General features: G+C 37.5%; 1 protein-coding gene across 1 annotated transcript in view; it reads left to right on the forward strand.

The window, feature by feature from the left end:
* The window catches only part of LOC128649048 (retinol dehydrogenase 14), a 122,794-nt gene that overhangs the window by 29,786 nt on the left and 65,390 nt on the right, over positions 1 to 27,618 (forward strand). The window contains exon 2 of the mRNA XM_053702084.1: positions 10,828 to 10,957. Within this exon, the coding sequence (XP_053558059.1) occupies positions 10,834 to 10,957 (124 nt within the window). The 5' untranslated portion in view covers positions 10,828 to 10,833. The remainder of the gene's footprint in view (positions 1 to 10,827; positions 10,958 to 27,618) is intronic.

Below are 27,618 nucleotides of genomic sequence, written 5' to 3' on the forward strand. Positions count from 1 at the left end.
GTGTGAGCGTTTCCCGGCCATGTAGGACAAGACTTCAAAAGGTGGTCCTGTAACCCACAATAAAGGCAGAGCCCCTCCCTCCTCCTAAAGGCCCTCTCCGCCGTGGAGAGGCGCATGAATCCCAGCTGCATCGGCGCAGCAGTACCTGGTGACTCGGGACCAGGAGGCATGGGAGGAGAGGGAGGCATGGGTGGGAACGAACACGTAGGAGACAATGGAACAGGAGGCTTCCCCAAGCGTTCCTTGAAAGAAGGCCTCTCTCTGAGTCTGATGTCAGTTAGGATCAAAAAAGACACCAATGCCTCGAGATCCTCTGGTAAATCTCTGGCAGCAACTTCGTCTTTGATCGCATCAGAGAGCCCATGAAAGAAGGCGGCAACAAGGGCTTCATTGTTCCAACCTACCTCTGCGGCAAGCGTACGGAACTCAATAGCATACTGAGCAACAGATCTTGCACCTTGCTGAATGGACATGAGTCATTTAGCAGCAGAGGAGGAGCGAGCCGGAACATCAAATACCCTTCAAAAGGAGGCTACAAATTCAGGGTAATTTGAAATCACAGGTTTATTAGTCTCCCACAAGGGATTAGCCCAGGCAAGAGCTGTGTCAGAGAGTAACGAGATGAGAAATCCCACCTTAGCTCTGTCAGAGGGAAACACCTGAGGTAACATCTCAAAGTAAATGCCCACCTGGTTCAAAAACCCTCTGCACTGAATAGGATCGCCTCCATATCGCTGAGGTAGAGGTGCAGAACCGGACATGCTCCTGGTAGGCATAGGTGCAGCAGCGGAAACAGGAGCAGCCATAACTTGTGGGACACTTTGGTCCAAATGTGCAGTGCGAGTCAGCAGGGTTTGCAGGGCTAGTGCAAATTGATCCAAGCGGTGATCCTGTTCATCCATCCTGGAAATGATGGCAGGTAAAGGTGGATTATTAGCACCATCAGGATTCATGTCCCTTGCGTAATGTCAGGGTGCCAGGAATCAGACTGAGACGAGAAGTGCAAAAATAATCACACCTTTATTAATAGCAAAAAATAATAAATAGTCCACAAGTCAAATAACAAGCCAGGAGTCAAAACCAGAGCTGGTAGTCAGACGAGCCGGAATCAGGAACAAGGAAAACAGCAGAGTCAGGAGCAAGCCAGGGATCAGCATCCAGGAAGGACGTCAGGCAGCCAGGTAAAACACAGGAGCTCTCACAAACAGGTCTGAGACAACGCAAGGGCAAAGCATACTGAACAGAGACCCTTTAAATAATAAGTGATGACATCACAATTCTGAGACCGCATCCTGTCTCACATGGATGATGCACAACAGTCTGGCCATAAAAGGAAGTGCAGGCAATGAGCAGCATCCCCCAGAATGCACCAAGACAGGAAGAGAGGTGAGTAAAATGGCTGCCAGGAGCACATGGCAAACACAACAGGGAAAAAACCCTGACAGGTATGCATAATTTAGTGTGTATGATAGGGAATGATCAGAAATTGGTGAGCCTATTTTGACAGAGATAGTCTTAAAATGACCTATTGCCAGTAGTTTATCAGGTCATATTCTGAGTTAAGACCTTTTGGCATATGTGTTTCCATTTTGAAAATCCAATACATTTCATGTTGCCCAAGCAGTTTATTTTTGTCATCTCTTTTCGGAGTTGTTACCTGATCTATTGCCTGCCATCTAAGAAATTCAATACTTTTTTTGTGTTTCCTTAAAAAATGTGTCACCAAAGAGGGAAGTAGATTTGCCAAATGTAATCTTAGAGAAGTGCTCTCTAATGCGCAAGCCCACATCTCATGTGGTGAGACCTACATATTGCAAGTGGCAAATTATACATGTTATCACATAAATCACAAATGTTGAATTACAGTTTAAACATTGTTTAATTGTAAACACATCGTTGTCACTTTTTTACTTGAATTCTTTCGAAATGGTAGCATAATCACAAGGTTTGCACTTATTTCTTCCACACCTATACATCCCTTTGTGGTGTAGCCAAGAGCTTTGTGTCTCTGGTAATTGGGAGGGTGAGATCATGTTTCCTATGGTTAAACTCCAGCTATATGAGCATCTTAAACCCTATTCTACACATTGTACTAGCTTTTCATCTGCTGATAAAATTTTAAAATGCTTTTTCACTATTTTACAGATCTCTTTTTATTCAGTGCTACAGTTTGTCACAAATGTGACCCCTTGGAAATATTCTGTTTGCATTCTCTTTTGTTTATCTCTCAAAAGTAGTTTTCTCTGTAAGGAGTCAGTTTCTACCCTTGCTTTCTCAATTACTTTCTTGGGATAGCCTCTCTCTTTCAATCTCTCTGTCAATTGGTCTGCCCTGTGACAGTACATGCTTTTTTCGCTACAATTTCTTCTAAGGTGAGTAAACTGTCCTTTTGCTACTACGTAGGGGACAAAGTCTGGATGACAAGATTTTGCATGGAGCACCATGTTCCCTGCTATTGGTTTTCTATGTACATTTGTTGTGACTTTACCATGTTGGCTCCCATTTAGTATAACATATAGGTAGTTTACAGATTCAGTCTGTATTTCAAATGTAAATTTCATGCCTACCTCATTGATGTTTAGCCATTTCACAAACTCTATGGCCTCAGTTTGGGTACCTTTCCATATCATAATCAAATCGTCTATAAATCGCCTGTATAAGCATATCATTTCTAAAGGGGTTTTCCTCACCAAAGATGTGGAACAGCTCCCACCAACCTAAAAATAGGTTGGCATAGGATGGGGCAAATTTTGCCCCAAAGCTGTTTCACATCATTGAGATAGAAAACACCCTCAAAATTACAGAAATTATGTGTCAACAGAAATTCCAAAATTTGCAATATATAATTTTGAAAGCTTGATGCAAAATCAGAGTATTCTTTTAAGAAAAATGTCACTGCTTCTATACCTTTTTGTTGTGTGGTATTGCAGAATTCAAAGACACTACATCTATTGTTAACCATATGTGTGTGGAAGGTATCTATTCAAAATTCTCAATTAATCTCAACAAGTGTTTTGTATCCCTTAGGTAACTAAATAGGGAAATTACAAAGTGGTTCAATATGGCATCAAGCCACTGTGATATGTGTTTGAGTAAAGATCCTATTCCGCTAACTATTGGGCGACCTGTAATGTTGGTAAGAGATTTATGAATTTTAGGGAGGTGGTGGAAGATTGGAAATACAGGATTATCTAGACAGAAATTCAGCTGTTTTGTTGTCAATAAAGCCATTTTCCAGGCCTTCATCTATAATATGTGATAGTTCTCTCTGAAAACGTTTAGTTGGGTCATTTGGTAAAATAGAATAGCTATCAGGGTCTGTTAGTTGGTGTGCCTCCTCTATATAGGTGTTCCTATCCAGGACTACTATTGAGCTGCCCTTATCAGATGATTTTATCACTATGGTTTTTACGTAGTTCGTCCAATGACAGACATTCTTGTCTACTCAGGTTTTCAACTCTTTTAAAGTATGTTTCTAGAGTCCCTCCTTGGCTTTGTATGGGATAGAAAACTGAGGGTTTTGAAAAAACTATTAATGCATTATTTTTAATTCTTTATGCTACTATTTTCATCCTCCCTCAAATGGCTTGCCAATGTAATAGTGTCACAAATTTCTTCAAAGGGTAAATCTTTTGTATCAGTAATAGACATTAATTTATTCTCTACCTGAGATGTTTCATTGGTGTCAAAATAATGTCTGCGTAAAGTTTTATGTTACGGATTAGTTTAACATCTAATGTTGTATTAAAGATGTTAAAGTTATTGGTAGATACAACATTTAAACCATAGCCTACAACTTTGATTTGGGTGTCTGTCAGGGTAGTCTTGGAAAGATTGGATTAAGCTGCAGGTTTGTAAGTCGTTGGTACTTTGTTTCCTCTGAGCTGGTATCTCCCTTGTGTATCTAAATGTTGCCCCCCCCTCCCTGTGGGATGTAGCTGGGTGATTGGAAAAACCTGTTGAATTTGTTGTATATCTTGTTCTATTGTTACCTGAATACTCTGAGTATTATCTTGAGCTATATTAGACTCAAATTGATTGCCTGGCCTTCTTTGGTCATAATATTTATTAGTTTTAGGTCTTACAATTGGATCAGTATGTTGTGGTACTTGTTGTAGGTCTGGTAAGGAGCTGGGGGAACAGTGGAAGGTTTTAAAATACCTGTTCTTACTGGTAAGGGATCCTCCCTTCCAGAGGTGTCATCTTCTTCTGATTCAAACACACTATCTGAGAAAGTTACTTGTTTGTTATTGTTCCTGGAGTTATTCCTACATCAATTTCTTCCCCTTCTATTTTTACCACAATTCTGATTGTTAAATTGATCATTTCTATTATAATATCTGTCCAAATGTAAACTGTGTTTGTTGTGTAGTCTGAAGCATCTCTAATGTATTTGTTATGTTTTTGTTGCTAACAATTTCACTTTTGATATTACTAATTGTATCCTTCAAAATGTTATCAAACTGTAAATAGATAGGATCATTTTGTATTGCAATCAATTTTTTTGCATATCTTGAATGTTTTCTCTTAATTTGTTCAAAAGGTTAGTTTTAAAATCCACTATCATCATTAAACGTATTGAACATTCACTTAGGATTTAATTCTATGAATTTAGGAAATCAACATCTGAGACTTCAAAAGTGGCCCTCTAGGAATAATTTTCAGTTTTAAATAACGTTCAATAGTCCAGATATCCCACTGTAGTTTGATCTCTTTAGTTAATACTCTCTCCATTTCCAAAAACTAATAGTATAATTGGCTTTGTCTGTGGAAAGAGGTCTGAAAACTCTCTTTCTGTATGTGGTAGTAATACATCTTGTAGCCTGCTACATCTTTGCAAGCCCCCAAGAAACTGCTACCTTACAGGAATTTAAATTACTTGGATCTCACAGACTTTTCCACTCAACTGAATCCTCTGATTTCTGACATTTCATCCCTCTCTTGCCCAAACCTTGCTGCTTTACAGTATAATTCGGCACTAAAATCAACACTTGACAAAGCTGCATCCTCCACTGTTCGTTGTACATCAATCACTCGACGACAACCGTGGCACACCAAACAGACCAGATATTTTCAGCGATGTTCACGGGCTGCTGAACGCAGTGGAGGAAATCACGCACCAGTGCTGATTTCCGGCATTTTAAATTCATCCTTAAGTCCTACAACTCACTGCAGCAACTACAACCGAGCAGGGCCTTCTTCCTCCTGTACTAGATTTGTTTAGTTTTGTTATGTTTGTATTTTAACAAAAATCTTTGTCATTGTATACCCCTATCATTGTTCCCAGCGCTACGGAATTTGGCGGCGCTATACAAATAAATGATAATAATGTGTAAAATTGTGGACAGTCCATTTGTCCCAATATCAAGGTGTAGCCAGATTACACCCAATAGTAATAATAGTAAAGAGAGTTGTGATATGGGGCAATGTCAAAAAATTCTTCTTCTTTAGTAAATATATAAAATATATATAATTTATATTGAAGCAAATGTAGAAGATACTCTCTATACTTTTTTCTTCTCACTAAAACACTCAACCAGAGGTAGTCCTGCATAGGGCTGGGCGATATGGGCAAAAATGAAAATAGCGATTTTAATCAATATTTTCTTATAAATGACTAACGCCTTCATTTTTCAATAAAAAAATGTATTTAACACTACAGAATCTTAATGTACATGTTTCTCAATGTCCAATACACTCTGGGAGCATAAAAATACAAACCACAAAATAGTTAAAATAAAATTAGCTGCCTGTGCTGTGGTAGACACTAGCCGGCTCTTAGGACTTCTGACACAACATTGTCATGTTTTCTTGGGCAGTCAGTCTAGCTGTGGTACGATTAACATATGAAGCAGTGTAAGCATGGAGAAACCTGACAGGGAATGTAATCAATGCTATGCGTCACAGAAATTAATAAAAAAAGAAAAAGGCTTTTTAAAGTTTTTGTACACTACTCACTTTATTGCTCACAACTTTGCGCATGTCCCACTGCCACACCACTGCTTGACCACCGCCACACCATTCCCAGATGAAGGCCTGTTGCTCCCACACACTCTGCAGTCTCTGCAATAATAGCCGTTTTGCAGCATTTTCAGGTCCGACCACGGCTGCACACTGGTCCGCCTCTCAATTTTTAAATTGCGTACTCTCGCGGGTTTTAAATCACATATGCAATTTAATCGTGCAGCCCTAGCACTATATATATTTTCTATGCTCAATGGCAATAGAAAGGGGCTCACCAGTGTATAGGCTTGACTTTCAAAGGAGGTGGTCAGCTGTTCCAGTTCAGCAGTGCTCAAGCCCAACACAATCAACCTCCGATTGGTGACTCCACTGTCCCGGACCTTTTGTGTATTCTGGCATTCCTTCTTGACCTCCGGTTCAGTCTCACTTTAAGAGCCCTCTGGAGTCAAGCAGCTGCGTCCCTCGGTCACCACTTTTTTCCAAGAAGTTCACTTCCTCTCTCCTGCAGCCTGCCCGCAGTATTAGCAGCTCTTCCCGATATTGGAACCGACCCGTTTGGCTTCCATTCAGGGACGGAAGAGGGATATTAGTGTTTCAGGGATTCCGCAAGCAATTGCTTGTGTCTGGCAGTTACCTGGGTGGTGATGCTAAACTTGCAAGGCGAGTTTTAACTCAAAACTGGGAAAAGTAATCAGCAATAAAGGAAAGTAGAATGATTATCTGTAGATTTAGATAAAACTTTATTGCATATCAGTTTAAAATAGGTACAGTCCACATGCTACCTTTTTGTAGCTTCTTAAAACGAACAGTAGGTACATCATCTGATGCGTTTCGGCTTAGGTGCCGGAATCATGGCTTAGTATACATCTTGTTCTCAAGTTATTTAACACCCCTACTGGTCTATTATTGGTCAATACATATAATACTCAGCTGTTCATTATCCTAGTTAATTACATCAAAAAACTTTGCCACATTACTGAAGGAAATTCACATATTACATTTTGTTTACACTGAGAGCTAAAAAAAAGATCATCTCATTTTCATATAATTTACAGGTATCTATGATACCAATTGACCGAGAGATTGAAAGAGAGAGGCTATCCAAAGAAAGTAATTGAGAAAGCAAGGTTAGAAACTGACTCCTTAAAGAGAAAACTACTTTTGAGAGATAAACAAAAGAGAATACAGACAGATGATTTCCAAGGGGTCACATTTGTGACAAACTGTAGCACTGAATACAAAGAGATCTGTAAAATAGTGAAAAGGCATTTTAAACTTTTATCAGCAGCTGAAAAGCTAGTACAATGTGTAGAACAGGGTTTAAGATGCTCATATAGCCGGAGTTTAACCATAGGAAACATGATCTCACCCTCACAATTACGAACATTACAAGAGTCACAAAGCTCTTGGCTACACCACAAACAGATGTATAGGTGTGGAAGAAATAAGTGCAAACCCTGTGATTATGCTACTATTTCGATAGAATTCGAGTCAGAAAATACCAACGATGTGTTTCCAATTAAACAATGTTTAAAGTGTAATTCAACATTTGTGATTTATGTGATAACCTGTATAATTTGCTGATTGCAATATGGAGGTCTCACAACATGAGTTGTGGGTTCACGCATTAGAGAGCACTTCTCTATGATTACAATAGGCAAATCTACTACCCCGTTGGTCACACATTTTGTAAGGAAACACAATAAAAATATTGAATCCCTTAGATGGCAGCCAATAGATCAGGTAACAACTCCGAAAAGAGGAGGTGACAAAAATAAACTTCTTGGGAAACAAGAAATTTATTGGATTTTCAAAATGGATACACGTATGCCAAAAGGTCTTAACTCAGAATATGACCTGATAAACTACTGGCAATAGGTCATTTTTAGACTATCTCTGCCAAAATAGGCTCACCAATTTCTGATCATTCCCTATCATACACACTAAATTATGCATACCCAACTTACATATGACCATTTTGTGTAAAGTACCCTCCCCAAATTAATCAATTAGTTAAATTTCCCCCTTTTGTAATCTACTAGGTTTTAAACACTGTTGTTTCTATGCATTCAAATTGGGCTGAAAGGCTAGCAGAATGGTAAAGACAACCAACTAGATAACCCAGAGCCCAAGGAAAGTGTTCAAGGTAGCGAGAATTTATATCCTTTTAGTAAAGGAAACTAGCACTAATGAAGATTTTTTCGACATAGCCCCATATCACAACTCTCTTTACTCTTCTCCTATAATGCGTGATGAGGTTGGAGAATACATGGCAAGGGATCTGAGACCATTCCTCTATACAGATCCTTCAAATTTCAAGGTTGACGCTGGTGAACTCTTTTCTTCAATTAACCACACAGGTTTTCTATGGGTTTTAAGTCAGGGGACTGGGATGGCCATGACCTTGATTTTGTGGTCAGTAAACCATTTTTGTGTTGATTTTGATATATGTTAATGATTATTGTCCTGCTTTGTTTGCCATGTGCTTCTGGCAGCCATTTTATCACCTCTCTTGCTGACTCTGGTGCATAGTGTGTAATGCTGCTCATTTCCTGCATGACCTTTTATGGCCAGACTGGTGTACATCATCCATGTGAGACAGGTTGCAGTCTTAGAATTGTGATGCCATCACTTATTATTTAAAGGGCCTCTTTTCAGTATGCTTTGCCCTTGCGTTGTCTCAGACCTGTTTGTGAGTTCCAGTTCCTGTGTATTACCTGACTATCTGACGTCCCTCCTGGTTCCTGATCTCTGGCTTGTTCCTGACTCTGCTGTTCTCCTTGTTCCTGATTCTGGCTCGTCTGACTACTCGCTTTGACTCCTGACTCGGCTCGTCTGACTGCCAGCTCTACTTTTGACACCTGGCTTGTTATTTGACTTGTGGACTTTTTATTATTTTTTTAAATTAATAAAGGTGTGATTATTTTTGCACTTCTCGTCTCAGTCTGATTCCTAGCACCCTGACACCTGCTGGAAGATCCAACCACGGCCCATTTTAAGCTTTCTGGCAGAGGCAGTCAAGTGCTCATTTAATATCTGTTGATATTTTATAGAGTCCATGATGCCATGTATCCTAACAAAATCTCCAGGTCCTCCTGGCAGAACAAAAGCCCCAAAAAATTAGAGAGCCACCACCATATATAAACGTGGGCATGAGGTACTTTTCCATATGGCTACCTCTCTGTGTGTGCCAAACCCACCTCTGGTTCCAGTAGTGTTTGGCAAACTGAAGATGTTTTGAGTTTGTTTTTTCTTGAAACCCTTCCAAACAACTTGTGGTGATGTAGGTGACGTTGGATTGTAGTTTTGGAGACTTTCTGACTCCAAGATTCTACTAACTTCTGCGATTCTCCAGCTGTGATCCTTGGAGATATTTTGGCCACTCGAACCATCCCCTTCACAGTGTGTTTAGACAATATAGACGCACGTCCTCTTCTAGATTGATTCATAACGTTTCCAGTTGACTGGAACTTCTTAAAAGGACTGTTTACCCAAAACAAGAATACATTTTACACTAATTTGCAAACAAGATAGCTGCATCCCTAGATATATCTAGTTATCAATTATAGAGGTATAACTTACTATTATCTATACACAATTTTTTATATAAGTGGATTGAAATTGTAATTTTTATACCAGACAAACCACTCTAGCAAATATTTGTGGTCTAGTGGGTGCTCTCCTATAGGTTATCCTTTTGTTATTTTATTTAGTGCTTTGTTTTCTTGATCTGTTGCATTATGCAATTATAAAGAAAAAACATAATCAAAATTAAACATAAAAGAACCAACATATGTTAACCTATACATATAAAGCCTAAAACTGCTAACAGTAGATTAACTTTAATATGCCAAATAAACATTCCTCTATGTGCTATTTGCAAAACATTTTAACAAACTATTCCAGTATGTGAGTAGGAGGACTCTGCACAGAAAGTGTTAACTCATACCACATTTTCATTACTGAGATACCTTGTTCTATGCTGCTGTTAAAAGGTTGTGGGAGTGGAAATACATTCACGCACATAATAAATAAATATATATATATAAAATAAAAAATGCAGATTTTAAGATCACTGGCAAAGTGCACCCCAACTACCACTTGTTCAGAGGTTCTGACAATAAAAAATAAACATATCATTTGGAGGTAATAGTATATTTTCCCTACCTGTGTAAAGACAGTACTCCCATCTACCTTCCCCAGTATGTGCAAAGGGCTCAGTGAATTCCCCTACATGGCTCATAGCATATATACACACAGCATGGAGAAGGGGCGTGACCTCATGCAAAACTTTCTGCCTTCCAGGAAGCTCACTCCCCACCATTGTACAATGCATGCTGGGAATTGGAGTCTAGAACTGCATTGGCACAATACTGAGAGGGAAATAGTGAACTATAAATTCCATAATGCTATGTAACTCTAAGAATACTGTGTTGTTGTTTTTTTCCTCTAAAAACGGAGCTACATTCAGGAGAATTAAAAAACAGAACAAAAAAAATGTACTTTCAAAATCCTCCCCCCCCCCCCCGTGAACGACCATGACTACATACTGAGTTACTTTACCCGATGCAGTCTTATAGACATGAGATATGAAACTGCATGTCCTATATCTGTATACTTTAGTGAAATATATCCTCCTAATCTTTCATTATTGTGCCTATATGTCCCTTTTTAATAATGTGATGTTATTAAAGGGACAAAAAATACTTTGTTCTTGTAATATGTTTTGCTTAACACTTGCAATGTGAATTCATTGTTGATTTTACCTTTTTTACTTTACCTTAGTACTGTACATTTTATTAAAGGGCATTGCTGCATTACATATCTTGGCGATCCTAACCAGTATCCCTGCCTATTTTGCAGAAGCAGATGATGTATGTGCTGGCAGCCGTTCTTGTGATTTTGCTGCTGACTTTGTTTTTAAAGCACCTGAAGAGCAGACGAATATGCCTTGATGCCAAAAGATTGGATGGTAAAACTGTTCTTATAACTGGTACGTTTCTCTAAATTTTAGAAGCACGCTAATAGAAAAGCAAGTGATTTAGAAACAGGTATTGGCGCACCTCCAAACACATGACACCACATATTATTTCACATATTTAAACTTTTTTTCTTTTTGTCTTTGTACTGCAAAAAATTGCCTTCTTAATATTTCTTAATTTTTTAAATAAAGATGGGATCTTAATCACACGATATGGCCATATTCTGCTCAGCCAGTCCACCACTTACAAGGTGTCCCATAAAAGACTGGTCCTAATACTATGAAATTAGCCAAACTAAGCTGAATAATGCAATTTTTAATATATCAAAATAGAATTTCCAACCTCTCATCCAGACTGCATGGGATGAGGCTTCCTGGCTACATATTATTTCACATATTTTAAACATATTTCTTAATGCTGAAAAAAATTGCTTTCCCAATATTTCCTAATACTATATAATTAGCCAATACAATTCTAATATACCAAAGAGAAATTCCAAAATTACAATACTATACCTCTCGCCCAGACTGCATGGGATGAGGCTTCCTGGCTTTATATACACACAGTTAAATAACATTGTTTGGAACACACCTGAACTGGGTGGAGTGCTTTAAATCAAAGCAAGTGATGTTCGATGACCTATACAAAAATGTCAGTACGCCTATCAACTGTAATCGCCATCTACCTTTTGGGTTCGTACAGAAGGCTTGATCTTGTTAATGTAACCTCTGTTGTATATAAGTTCTGTACAGTCTTGTACAAAGAATATGTTGGCCTAGATGCCAGTCCTTTTAGGGAGTACGCAAGAAATTCTGTAAAACATTTTTTTAATATGTTTCCAAATTATTCCAGTCAATAAGTTGAAATATAATTTCAATGGGAAACATATTCACGTTAGATTATGATATTTACATCTTTCAGTTGTTGTGTTTTTTAATTCCTAGTGGGGATTTGTTAAAAATAATAATAATGATATAACAGACTACCTAAGGGATAAAGCACTTTAAAAAACACACAAATAATAAAGATTAATTCTTTAATATTTTACCTTTTTAAAAAACATTTTATATAAATAAATTAATTAAATAAATATGGGATAACCAATCCTAATATATTCACTTGATCGCTACTGTGTGGTATTAGAAATTTAAAAAGATGTGTGAAAAAGGGGGATCCCAAAGTCACTTTTGGTTACCCTGAGGAGAGTCCAAACAATGTCCTTCAATATTCTACAAATAATAAAAAACAGCTCCGCAGTTTTATCACAGTCAAACAAGAGATAAACCACTATACAGTATATTTCTGAAAATATTTAAGATTTAATCATTGTTATTGGTAAATAATGTTTTTAGACATCTTGTTCATCTTGTTATGGTTTTGACTGTAGTGTTTTATCCCTAAAGGAATACTAAACCCATTTTTTTTCTTTAATCATTCAGATAGAGCATGCAATTTTAAAAACTTTCTTATTTATTCCTATTATCAATTTTCTTTGTTCTCTTGCTATCTTTATTTGAAAAGCAGGAATGTAAAGCTTAGGAGCCGGCCCATTTTTGGTTTAGAACCTGGGTTGTGCTTGCTTATTGGTGGCAAGTATCCCTTAAGGTAGCCTATTGTATTTGAGTGTTTGACTTTCAGTAGGGAGTCAAATAAATTTGGTGATTAGAGTATACCATTATTTAGAGCAAAAATTACGTTTTTGGTATGTTCGTATGTTGCTTTGTTTTTTTAAACCTATAGGAAAGAAAAATTATTACTAGATTTAAAGTAGAGTTACAATGATTTTTGGAGACCTTCATACAATCGGATAAAACGTGGTAAAGAAAAAAAAAAAAATACAGATAATTTATTTAATAATGATAACTTCCATATAATATGTGTGAATGCAGTTTTTTTTCACTTAACCAATAATATAAATTCATGATGTGTAATTAATTAATAATTTCAGATGTCATGTTTAAACCTCCAAACACTTAAATAATTGAGATGGTCATATTTAATTTGTGTCAAAGTATCATAGTTTAAAAATCTTGATTTGAACTTCATTTTAACATTTTATTATTTAAAAAAACGGCAACAAAAAAACTATCATGTTTATTAATAACTTAACATGCACAATAGATTGACAAAAATGCCACTCAAGACAGGAAAATATATTTCTTTCATGTAATTGGCAAGAGTCCATGAGCTAGTGACGTATGGGATATACAATCCTACTAGAAGGGGCAAAGTTTCCCAAACCTCAAAATGCCTATAAAACACCCCTCACCACACCCACAATTCAGTTTTACAAACTTTGCCTCCTATGGAGGTGGTGAAGTAAGTTTGTGCTCGATTTTTATGATTTCTTCTATGATAAGTGCTTCTAAGCATTCTGAAGTCCAATTCCTCTCAGAGTACAGTGTTTGTCAGAGGGATGTGAAAGGAGTATCGCCTATTGATTTTATGGTTTTCCTTGTGGGAAATCTTTTCAACGGTTCCATGTTATCGGTCGTAGGGATTCATCTCCTACCTCCCTTTTCAGATCAACGATATACTCTTTTATATACCATTGGCTAGTAGCCAGAGCCAGGGGGCCCCAAGGAGGTGCGCTAGTACAGTCAGATGACAAAGTCCCAGATTGCGGCAGCACTCTCACCAAGGATAGTATAGGTGATGAGTCCTGTGGAAAACAGAAACAGAGAGGCGCAAAATAGAGCAGTATCATCTGGACAAGCTGCAAATCAACAACACATGAACAAAAGTCCTGTGGAGATCTACTCACATGTAAAGCGGCACCACCGGAGTGCCTAACACAGCAAGTCGGGTCTGTTTGAGAGTCGCCCGACAGACACTCCCCAGTATATGGAAGACCAGGGGTTCCACGGTCGGCAAAATCCGCTCCGATGTGGGCAGCCAACCAGCTCAGGGGGTGTGAGAGGACAAACCAGCTCCGGATAGGTAATCAAGAGGGTGTGGCGAACTGACAGTCACCGGATCCGTGATAGATATGTATGAATGAAAGTCCCGTCTCAGGGCAATAAAAGCGAGAAGAGCAATGCGAGGATTCGGCAAATAAAAAGACTGTTTTGTTAGTCAGAGAATAAAAGAAACAGCAACGCGTTTCTCAGCTATAAACTAGCCGTTTCATCAGGCTGTATAAAAGACCCAACTCCTCTAGCTCAATAACCTGTAAGGAGACCAATCAAAACGTAGCATTCACACACACACACACACCCCTAAAGGTGCGGTTATGACTAAAAATGGTTAAACCAATTATAAAACAAGGAAGGAGGGGGTGTGTGATATACCCGCTTATTGGTATCAACCTATTGCATGTTTACACGCCATACAATGTACCACATGAACACCTACAAGCATACAACAGGTCAAATGTGTGAGGGCAAATATAAACTTATAAAATAATAACATTTCATGCCATAATGATTCACAATCTAAACATTAAAAGATATGATTATACATAAACAGTATACAATAAAAATGTATAGACCAACATTAGATCAGTGTTAGCTCAGGTGCTGTTCGATATCCCAAAATTTTAACAATATTAAAAAATAATAATAATAATAATAAAGTAGTACATAGTGGCATAAAACTTAATAAATATTAAAATGACATAAATGGTCAAATATATCCTGTCATCTATACATACCATAACCTAACATATACCCAAATTCTTATAAGCCACACACAACAATAGTCGGACAATGAGACCATTAGAAATAATAATGGTTGGTGTAGGTCTAAAGATAATCCATATCTGTGATCTATACAGGTATAGAATTAAATAAGTATCTATAGTGTGGACCATACCTCTTTAGAAGGCTGATAGATCTACATTAAGATTAAGGCCCGCAGGGTGTTGACTGTTTAATGTGTGAATCCAGTAAGTCTCTCTCTGCCTAAGTCTCAACAATCTATTATACAAATGAGACTTAGGCACCAACTCAATAGGGATAATGAAAAACATCTAGTGTCTCCATAGTGTTGTATATTGCAATGTCTGGGGACACTATGTTTTATATAATTGTTAACCATATTACGTACATGCTCGGACCATCTAGTACTGAGTCTCCTGCACGTGCGGCTCACATATTGTATCCCACAGACACATGATAATAAATATACAACAAAATGAGAAGCAGAAGAAATGTGGCCAATAATGGAAAAAAGTTTTCCAGTTGCATTAGATTTAAATATTTTTCGTTTGTGTGCAAACATCTGCTGACCCCACAACGATAGGACCTTGAAGATAGCCCAGAGTTAATACTATATGGGCTCTCAATTCTTCTATGTTTCACTATTTTGCTTGGAGCCAACATAGTTTTTAGATTAGGTGCTCTTTTGTAAACTATTTTGGGTTTAGTATCTATTAGATTACCTAAAATAGGGCCCTTCTTTAGAATATCCCAATGTTTAGTAAAAATGTGTTTAATGAGCTTATGATTACAGTTATATTGGGTGATGAATAGAGCATTGTTTTCCTTAATAGGTTCCAATTCATTCATTTTTTTCAAATTTACAAAATATTCATCCCTATTATCAAATTTGGCTCTCCTATAGCTACTATCGATAATATGTGGAGGGTAATTTTTCTCCAAAAACCTTTCTTTTAATATCAGGCTTTGGGTTTCAAAATCTTCCAATGCACTGCAATTACGCCGTATGTGTTTAAATTGGCCATAGGGCACATTCCGTTTCCACGGATAGTGATGGTGGCTTGTAAAGTCTAAATAGCTATTGCAATCCACTGTCTTGAAATAGGTCATACTTGTAACCTTCCTATTCTCAAATTTTAGTGAAAGGTCAAAAAATACAGTGGTCACATTATCTATAGCACTAGTAAAAAATAGTCCCCTGTCATTCTTATTTAAATGTTCCACAAAATTAGTTGCAGATGTCACATCCCCCTTCCAAACGAGAATCAAGTCAACAATGTACCGCCCATAGAATACCAGGTTCGCCCCATATGCCGGGTCATAGATGTAAAATTGCTCAAATTACCCCATAAACAAATTTGGCATAACTTGGGGCGAACCTGGTACCCATGGCGGTACCCTTGATTTGCAGAAAAAACTCATCCTGAAACATAAAATAATTATGTCTAAGTATATATGAGATAAGTTGTATAATAAACTCGCGTTGGCTATCAGTAAGATAAGGATCTTGTAGTAAATAATCTGATACTGCCATAATGCCTAACTGATGAGAAATATTAGAGTACAATGCCTGTACATTGCAAGTAATCCATAATAGATCTGAAGTTATGGTGAGGGATTCTAATTTATTAATCAGATCTGATGAGTCACGTATATACGAATCTAACCCTATCACATATTTTTGCAAGAAGTCTACATATGAAGAAACATTATCCGTGAGGCTTCCTATGCCTGCTATTATAGGGCGACCTGAAGGACATAAAGGATCGTTGTGCATCTTTGGCAGATGATAATAAAAAGCATGGTTGGGTTCAGTGGGCTCTAAATAGTCTCTTTCTTTTTTAAAAATTATACCATCTCTAAATGCACGATCCACCAAATCTACAAGGATAATCTTAAATTGGGAGGTGGGATCAAATTTTAGTCTTATATAGTAGTTGTTATCATGAAGGATTTTCCTAGCCTCTAAAAGGTAATCATCCAAATCCTGCAAGACCACCCCACCGCCTTTATCGGCCTGTCTAATGACTAAGGACTTATCATTCTTTAGACTATCCAAAGCTCTTCTTTCATTACCAAATAGGTTGTTTTTGATGATCTTAGTTTTCTTGGGAATACGTTTTAAATCATCAAAAACCAACTGCTTGAAAATTTCAATGTGTGCATTATTATTTAACTGTGGCATAAAATTTGATTTGTTTTTAAAATTGGTGTGAATAAACACTTCACAAAGTTGTTCTGCTAAAGAGTCAGGTTCAAATACAGGGATTTGTGATTGAAATTGTGATTTAAATTTGAAAAAAATTAATGAATTGGAACCTATTAAGGAAAACAGTGCTCTATTCACCACCTAATATAACTGTAATCATAATATCATTAAACAAATTTTTACTAAACATTGGGATATTCTAAAGAAGGACCCAATTTTAGGTAATCTAATAGATACTAAACCCAAAATAGTTTACAAAAGAGCACCTAATCTAAAAACTATGTTGGCTCCAAGCAAAATAGTGAAACATAGAAGAATTGAGAGCCCATATAGTATTAACTCTGGGCTATCTTCAAGGTCCTATCGTTGTGGGGTCAGCAGATGTAAGTTGTGTGTTTATGTATATTTATTATCATGTGTCTGTGGGATACAATATGTGGGCCGCACGTGCAGGAGACTCAGTACTAGATGGTCCGAGCATGTACGTAATATGGTTAACAATTATAAAAAACATGGTGTCCCCAGACATTGCAATATACAACACTATGGAGACACTAGATGTTTTTCCATTATCTCTATTGAGTTGGTGCCTAAGTCTCATTTGTATAATACATTGTTGAGACTTAGGCAGAGAGAGACTTACTGGATTCACACATTAAACAGTCTACACCCTGCGGGCCTTAATCTTAATGTAGATCTATCAGCCTTCTAAAGAGGTATGGTCCACCAGGTTCGCCCCAAGTTATGCCAAAATTTTTTATGGGGTAATTTGAGCAATTTTACATCTATGACCCGGCATATGGGGCGAACCTGGTATTCTATGGGCGGTACATTGTTGACTTGATTTTCGTTTGGAAGGGGGATGTGACATCTGCAACTAATTTTGTGGAACATTTAAATAAGAATGACAGGGGACTATTTTTACTAGTGCTATAGATAATGTGACCACTGTATTTTTTGACCTTTCACTAAAATTTGAGAATAGGAAGGTTACAAGTATGACCTATTTCAAGACAGTGGATTGCAATAGCTATTTAGACTTTACAAGCCACCATCACTATCCGTGGAAACGGAATGTGCCCTATGGCCAATTTAAACGCATACGGCGTAATTGCAGTGCATTGGAAGATTTTGAAACCCAAAACCTGATATTAAAAGAAAGGTTTTTGGAGAAAAATTACCCTCCACATATTATCGATAGTAGCTATAGGAGAGCCAAATTTGATAATAGGGATGAATATTTTGTAAATTTGAAAAAAATGAATGAATTGGAACCTATTAAGGAAAACAATGCTCTATTCATCACCCAATATAACTGTAATCATAAGCTCATTAAACACATTTTTACTAAACATTGGGATATTCTAAAGAAGGGCCCCATTTTAGGTAATCTAATAGATACTAAACCCAAAATAGTTTACAAAAGAGCACCTAATCTAAAAACGATGTTGGCTCCAAGCAAAATAGTGAAACATAGAAGAATTGAGAGCCCATATAGTATTAACTCTGGGCTATCTTCAGGGTCCTATCGTTGTGGGGTCAGCAGATGTAAGTTGTGTGTTTATGTATATTTATTATCATGTGTCTGTGGGATACAATATGTGGGCCTCACGTGCAGGAGACTCAGTACTAGATGGTCCGAGCATGTACGTAATATGGTTAACAATTATAAAAAACATGGTGGCCCCAGACATTGCATTATACAACACTATGGAGACACTAGATGTTTTTCCATTATCTCTATTGAGTTGGTGCCTAAGTCTCATTTGTATAATACATTGTTGAGACTTAGGCAGAGAGAGACTTACTGGATTCACACATTAAACAGTCTACACCCTGCAGGCCTTAATCTTAATGTAGATCTATCAGCCTTCTAAAGAGGTATGGTCCACACTGTAGATACTTATTTAATTCTATACATGTATAGATCACAGATATGGATTATCTAAATAGGTATGGTCCACACTATAGATACTTATTTAAAGGGACACTAAACCCAAAATCTTTCTTTCATGATTCAGATAGAGAATAGAAATTTAAAGGACATTACAATTTACTTCTATTATTTATTTTGCTTCATTTTTTAGATATCCTTAGTTGAAGAAAAAGCAATGCACATGGTGAGCCAATCACACGAGGCTTCTATGTGCAGCAACCAATCAGCAGCTACTGAGCATATCTAGATATGCTTTTCAGCAAAGAATATCAAGAGAATAAAACAAATTAGATAATAGAAGTAAATTAGAAAGATGTTTAAAATTGCATTCTCTTTCTAAATCATGAAATAAAAAATGTGGGTTTCATATCCCTTTAATTCTATACCTGTATAGATCACAGATTTGGATTATCTTTAGACCTACACCAACCATCCTCATGGTCTGGGACATTGATAACAACAATAAGGTTATTATTTCTAATGGGCTCATTGTCCGACTATTGTAGTGTGTGGCTTATAAGAATTTGGGTATATGTTAGGTTATGGTATGTATAGATGACAGGATATATTAGACCATTTATGTCATTTTAATATTTAAGTTTTATGCCACTACGTATTACTTTATTATTATTATTATTATTATTTTTTAATATTGTTAAAAATTTTGGGATATCGAACAGCACCTGAGCTAACGCTGATCTAATGTTGGTCTATACATTTTTATTGTATACTGTTTATGTATAATCATATCTTTTAATGTTTAGATTGTGAATCATTAGGGCATGAAATGTTATTATTTTTAAGTTTATATTTGCCCTCACACATTTGACCTTTTGTATGCTTGTAGGTGTTCATGTGGTACATTGTATGGCGTGTAAACATGCAATAGGTTTATACCAATGAGCGGGTATATCACACGCCCCCTCCTTCCTTGTTTTATAATTGGTTTAACCATTTTTAGTCATAACCGCACCTTTAGGGGTGTGTGTGTGAATGCTGCGTTCTGATTGGTCTCCTTACCGGTTATATTGAGCTAGAGGACTTAGGTCTTTTATACAGCCTGATGAAACGGCTAGTTTATAGCTGAGAAACGCTTTGCTGTTTCTTTTATTCTCTGACTAATAAAACAGTCTTTTTATTTGCCGACTCCTTGCATTGCTCTTCTCACTTTTATTGCCCTGAGACGGGACTTTCATTCATACATATCTATCACGGATCCGGTGACTGTCAGTTCGCCACACCCTCTTGATTACCTATCCGGAGCTGGTTTGTCTCACACCCCCTGTGCTGGTTGGCTGCCTTCATCGGAGCGGATTGTGCGGACCGTGGATTACCTGGTCTTCCATATCCTGGGGAGTGTCTGTCGGGCGACTCTCAAACAGACCCAACTTGACTGTTTTTCTTTTCCGGGCAAAATTAGGCTTGCGAGGTCGCAAAATGCTGTTAATTATTGCTTTATTTATGGCGCGATAATTTTTTTGTCGCGAAGGTACGTCTTTGATGACGCAAGTTCGTCATTTCCAGCATTTTAGTTGATGCCAAGTTTCCTTGCACGAGGTTACGTCTGTTATGACGTGAGTTGCGTCATTTCCGTATGTTGTTGGCGGCAAAAAAAAATTCAACTTCCTTTTGCGTTGTGCGTCATACTTGGCGCAAAAAAAAATTAGTTTATTTTTCACCCCACTTCCTATATTCCTTTTGCCTTCTATATGCTCAGAGGGCTGTGCTTTTTTCCCCATTCATGAAACTGCCATATAAGGAAATTGTAAATTTTGCTTTAATGTTTTTTTCTTTTACATTTTGCAAGATGTCTCAATCTGATCCTGTCTCAGAAGCAACTGTTGGAACCCTGCTGCCTGATCACAGTTCTACCAAAGCTAAGTGTATCTGTTGTAAGTTAGCTTATAGTTAGATTGTAGTTAGATTATAGAAGTATTGGTTACTTTGGATATTGAGGAGTCTAGTCCTCTTGATATCAAAACTAGTAAACGTTTAAATTCTGTTTATAAACTTCCTGTGGTTACTCCTGAGGTTTTTCCAGTTTCTGATGCTATTTCTGATGTGATTGCTAAGGAATGGATTAAGCCTGGTACTTCTTTCATTCCTTCTTCTAGTTTTAAAAAGGTTTTACCCTTTGCCAGCGGCTATTTTAGAGTTTTGGGAAAATGTCCCCAAAGTTGATGAGGCTATTTCTACTCTTGCCAAACGTACTACTATTCCTATGGAAGGCAGTACTTCTTTTAAAGATCCTTTAGATAGGGAACTTGAATCTTATCTAAGGAAAGCTTATTTATATTCTGGCTATATTCTCATGCCTGACATTTTTATGGCTGATGTTGCGGCTGCATCAACCTTTTGGTTGGATAACAGCGCAACAGGAAACAGATCATGATTTGTCTAGCATTGTTCGCTTGCTTCAACATGCTAATCATTTTATATGTCATGCTATTTTTGATATCGTCAAAATTGATGTTAAATCTATATCTAAGTCTAGATTACTATTTCTTTCCAAGGTAACAATTTATTTGGTTCTCAGTTGGATTAAATTATTTCAACTATCACTAGGGGAAGGGAGTTTTTTTTGCCTCAGGATAAAAGATCTAAGGGTAAATCTAAAGCTTCTAATTGTTTTCGTTCTTTTCGACAATAAGGAACAGAAAACAAATCCTTCCTCTAAAGACTCTGGTTTCAAGCCTTTTAAGAAACCAAAGCCAGCCCCCAAGTCTGGATGAAGCTCGGCCCTCAATCCAGTTCAGCAGGTGGGGGGCAGATTGAAATAATTCCAAGACATTTGGGCAGATTCTTTTTAAAATCAGTGGATTCAGAGTATTGTCTCTCAAGGGTATCAAATAGGATTCTTTCTCTCTCACATTCCAGCAAAGCCGGTGAAGGCTCAGGCTTTTCTGAAGTGTGTTTCAGATCTAGAGCTTTCAGGGGTAATAATACCAGTTCCGTTTCAGGAACAGGGTCTGGGGTTTTTATTCAAATCTATTCATTGTCCCAAAGAAAGAAAATTCATTGAGGCCAGTTCTGGATCTGAAGTTTTTGAATCGTTTTGTAAGAGTCCAAACTTTCAAGATGGTGACTATGAGGACTATTTTGCCTTTTGTTCATCAAGGTCATTATATATCCATGATAGAGTTTTCACAAAAGAGTTATGGAGGATTTAACCAACTTGGACGTTGCAGCTAACTCAAGCCACCCTAATTTATCCAGAAAGGAAAGGGAAGCCATAGCTTCACTACAGAATAATTTATCAATTGTTATTAAACAATCAGATAAGGGCGGGAGTGCAGTGGTAATGGACAGGGAGTTTTATACTAATGAGGCATACAGACAATTGAGCGGTAGTAACTCATATGTACCACTACATACAGATCCTACTAAAAGATTTCAACTGAGCCTTAGATCACTCCTTGATGATGGGTTATATATGGGGGTTATAGATAGGAATACATTCGATTACCTTCTAGTTAAGGATCCTATCTTACCTATTTTTCACCACATGCCCAAAGTCCATAAGGGCTTGGATGACATTAAGGGGAGACCTATTGTGGCGGGCATTGGCTCACTCTCTGAACATTTGTCAGAGTGGGTAGATAACATATTGCAGCCACTGGTCATATCCCTACCAAGCTATCTTAAGGACACAACTCATATGTTGACTCTAGTGGAGAAAATACAGGTAGAGGAGAATATGAGTTGGCTAACGGTTGATGTTGCCGCTCTATATACCTCCATTCCCCATACTCTTGGGATAACAGCAGTCCACTTCTTTCTGGATCTTATGACTGATTATAATGATGAGACCAAGGATTTTATATTGAGGTCTATAAAGTTCCTGGAGGGGGCTTGCTACCTCCAGAAGAAGGGTAAAGCGATGGGAGCTAAATTTGCCCCGTCGTACGCCAACCTGTTTATGGGTTGGCTGGAGTATACATTTCTTCTGGGGGATAGCAACCCCTTTGCTTCTGGGATTAAATTTTACAAGAGATATATAGACAATCTCATTTTTATCAGCGTGTTTGACCAGAGGGAAGCAAAGAAATTTGTAGACTATTTAAACACTTGTGTACCAGAGATTAAGTTTACATTTGAATGGCACAGAACTAAGATTAATTTCTTAGATATCAAATTGATATTTGATTTCCAGCATAAAAGAGTAGACATGTCTATATCGAAAAGACATTACAGCCAACTCCCTATTACATGCCTCGAGTGCACACCCTAAGTACGTATTTCGTGTAATTGCAAAAGGCCAGTTTCTCAGAAACAGACGCATCAGCTCTAGGATTGATACATTCGAGGCAGAATCTAGGGATCTGGCAAATAGATTCAAACAGAGAGGGTATCCCAAGAATTTGATTAATAATTCCCTAGAGGAAGTAAAACAACAGGAACGGAAAAACCTTCTATATGGAGTAAGAAAGACCAAAGAACAGAATAACGAAGCAGTTAGGAAACCTACCTTTGTTACTAATTTTTCCTCACAATACTATCAAGTGTGTAAGATTATTAGGAAATATTTGCCCATTCTTTATGGTGACGATTTACTTAAAGAGTGTATTAAACAGGGATGTAAAATGGTGTACTCCAGAAATCTTACCCTTGGCAATATGATATCCCCTAGCCAATTGAGAGCCCCTAGGAGCAATAGCTATTGGCTTACCCATAACGGTACCTATAGATGTGGTAAGAATTGCAAAGCATGTGAACACATCAAAGTGGGTCCAAATTTTTCGTCATATTCGACAGGTCAGAATTTTGACACAAAAGGGTGTATCAAGTGTTTTTCGACATTTGTGGTATATCTTATTGAATGCTCGGTTCATTCAAAACAGTATATAGGGATGACCACTCGTGATGTCCATACCAGGATACGCCAGCATCTAGGATATATCTCAAATGTCAAAAGATGCTCAGAATTGGCACGTCACTTTATAGATGATCATAAGGGATGTGTGTCCACTTTCAAATGGAATGCCATTGAACTTATTAGGAGTCCACCTAGAGGTGGAGACAAGTGGTCCATTTTAGCCAGACAAGAAGTTTATTGGATTAATAAGCTGGATACTTTGACACCAGCTGGCTTTAACTCAGCAAACGACATTATCAATTTTTGGGAATGATGTTGGGTTTTCCCTATTTCCAATAAGCTCTATTTAGAGTTCATTATTAAAAATAGGTAAATTAGATAGATGTCTTTGATATCTTGTATCCATTAATTTAATATTAAATAGTAAAGCTATTAACGCATATATATGAAAAGTGAATGTAATCATGCTCTCTCCTAACAATATTATATATGTTTGTGCATATTTTTGCAACTAATCTAACATCTGCCTTCTTTTCAATATACAGCATATTAACTGTTATGCAAATTACATATGTATAAAAATATTTATTCACCCGGTTATAAGACTGTACAGTAGCATTCAGCTGTGGCCATCTTAATGTATAATGTAAAGGGTAGTAATTCATTAGCTAGAGTGTAGGGAAAACCGGTGTATTTAAATAAATATATAATATATATAGCTGACACTCAAAAATGTATGCTTAGTAGACTGAAGTGAGAATATGTGAAGTGAGAACATATTAAGGGTTAATTCATATATGAGAAATTGTCTTGAGTTAATTAAATTAGAGGAGGAGGTATCTTTTACTTAGTATTCAATCTCGAGTAGCAAGTATATTGGGTGTGTTTTTAGCTAACCAATCAGGGAATAGTTGTTCCTTTAAATTTGCGTAGCACTTGACAACACATAGAGTCTATGATTACGGCAAATTTATGCTGAAATGCGTAAGACTGTGAACTTACTTGCTACCGCAGCATATTTTGGTTGCTGCTCTGCTGTTATTTTTAACTCTTTGCATCTAATAAAGATTGAACATTTGTTTTTTAAGAAGCTTTGAGGGTCTCAGTTCCTTTGGAAACCTGTTTATTTATATGTCCACGATAGACTTACAGGATGCATATCTTTACATTCCGATTCATCCAGACCACTATCGGTTTCTGAGATTCTCTTTTCTAGACAAGCATTACCAATTTGTTGCTCTTCCATTTGGCCTAGCAACAGCTCCAAGGATCTTTTCGAAGGTTCTCTGTGCCCTTCTATCTGTAATCAGAGAACAGGGTATTGCAGTGTTTCCTTATTTGGACGATATCTTGGTACTAGCTCAGTCTTTACATTTAGCCGAATCTCACACAAATCAACTAGTGTTGTTTCTTCAAAGACATGGTTGGAGGATCAGTTTACCAAAGAGTTTCTTGATTCCTCAGACAATAGTGACCTTTTTAGGTTTCCAGATAGATTCAGTGTCCATGACTCTGTCTTTAACAGACAAGAGACAAATGAAATTGGTTCCAGCTTGTCGAAACCTTCAGTCTCAATCATTCCCTTCAGTGGCTATGTGCATGGAAGTTTTTGGTCTCATGACTGCAGCATCGGACACAATCCCCTTTGCTCGTTTTCATATGAGACCTCTACAGCTTTGTATGCTGAATCAATGGTGCAGGGATTATACTTGGATATCACAATTGATATACTTAAATCCCAACATTCAACTCTCTCTGACTTTGTGGTTAGACCATCATCGTATAGTTCAAGAGGCTTCTTTTGTTCGTCCTACCTGGACTGTGATCACAACAGATACAAGTCTTTCAGGTTGGGGAGCTGTCTGGGGATCTCTGACAGCACAAGGGGTTTGGAAACCTCAAGAGGCGAGGTTACTAATCAATATTTTAGAACTCCATGCTATTTTCAGGGCTCTTCAGTTTTGGCTTCTGTTAAAGAGAGAACCATTCATTTGTTTTCAGACAGACAATATCACAACTGTGGCATATGTCAATCATCAGGGTGGGACTCGCACTCCCCTAGCTATGAAAGAAGTATATTGGATACTTTCTTAGGCGGAATCCAGCTCTTGTCTAATTTCTGCCGTGCATATCCCATGTGTAGACAATTGGGAAGCGGATTATCTCAGCCGTCAGACCTTACATCCGGGGGAGTGGTCTCTCCATCCAGATGTATTTTGTCAGATTGTACAGATGTGGGGTCTTCCAGAAATAGATCTGATGACTTCTCATCTAAACAAGAAACTTCCCAGGTACCTATCCAGGTCCAGGGATCCTCAGGCGGAGATAGTGGATGCTTTAGCAGTTCCTTGGTTTTACCAACCAGCTTATATCTTTCCGCCTCTAGTTCTTCTTCCAAGGGTGATCTCCAAGATCATTATGGAACAATCGTATGTGTTTCTGATAGCACCATTGTGGCCTCACAGGTTTTGTTATGCGGACCTTGTCCGGATGTCCAGTTGCCAGCCTTGGCCACTTCCTTTAAGACCAGACCTTCTGTCTCAAGGGCCGTTTTTCCACCAGGATCTTAAATAGTTAAATTTGAAGGTATGGAAATTGAACGCTTTAGTGCTTAGTCATAGAGGTTTCTCTGACTCAGTGATTAATACTATGCTACAGGCTCGTAAGTCTGTTTCAAAGAAGATTTATTATCGAGTTTGGAAGACCTATATTTCATGGTGTTCTTCTCATAAATTCTCCTGGCATTCTTTTAGAATTCCTAGAATTTTACAGTTTCTTCAGGATGGTTTGGATAAAGGTTTGTCTGCAAGTACTTTGAAGGGACAAATCGTTGCTCTTTCTGTTTTATTTCATAAAAAGATTGCTATGCCTCCTGATATTCCCTGTTTTGTTCAGGCTTTGGTTCGTATCAAGCCTGTTATTAAATCAATCTCTCCCCCTTGGAGCCTTAATTTGGTTTTGAAGACTTTGCAGACTACTTTCATGGAAAATATTGTTTCTTTTGGCTATCTCTTCAGCTAGAAGAGTTTCTGAATTGTCTGCTCTCTCTTGTGAGTCTCCTTTTCTGATTTTTCATCAGGATAAGGCTGTTGTGCGGACTTTGTTTAAATTTCTTCCTAAGGTTGTGAATTCTAACAACACAAGTAGGGAAATTGTTGTTCCTTCCGTGTGTCCTAATCCCAAGAATACTCTTGAAAAATCTTTACATTCTTTGTATGTTGTAAGAGCTTTGAAATATTATGTTGAAACATTTCAGGAAGACTTCTAGTCTATTTGTTGTCTTCTCTGGTTCTAGAAAAGGTCAGAAAGCTTCTGCCATTTCTTTGGCATCTTGGTTAAAGCTTTTGATTCATAAAGCTTATTTGGAGGTGGGACAGTCCCTGCCTCAGAGGATCACAGCTCATTCTATTAGATCAGTCTCCACTTCTTGGGCTTTTAAGAATGAAGCTTCAGTTGATCAGATTTGCAAAGCAGCAACTTAGTCTTCTTTGCATACATTTACTAAATTTTACCATTTTGATGTATTTGCTTCTTCTGAAGCAGTTCTTGGTAGAAAAGTTCTTCAGGCAGCTGTTTCAGTTTGATTATTCTGCTAATGTTTTAAGTTTGTTTTTTTTAATTTATGAGAAACTTATTTTTTTGTGGATTTAATTTTTTTCAGCGAACAATGGCTGTTTTTATTTTATCCCTCCCTTTCTAGTGACTCTTCTGTGGACTTTCACATCTTGGGTATTTCTATCCCATACGTCACTAGCTCATGGACTCTTGCCAATTACATGAAAGAAAGCATAATTTATGTAAGAACTTGCCAATATGAAAGAAATTAATTTATCAGGTAAGAGTCCATGAGACCCACCCTTTTTCTGGTGGTTATGATTTTTTGTATAAAAGCACAATTATATTTCCATTTCCTGCTTTTTTTACTCTTTTTCTATCACCCCACTACTTGGCTATTCATTAAACTGAATTGTGGGTGTGGTGAAGGGTGTATTTATAGGCATTTTGAGGTTTAGGAAACTTTGCCCCTCCTGGTAGGATTGTATATCCCATAC

Source organism: Bombina bombina, chromosome 2 (genome assembly GCF_027579735.1).
Source record: "Bombina bombina isolate aBomBom1 chromosome 2, aBomBom1.pri, whole genome shotgun sequence".
NCBI lineage: Eukaryota > Metazoa > Chordata > Amphibia > Anura > Bombinatoridae > Bombina > Bombina bombina.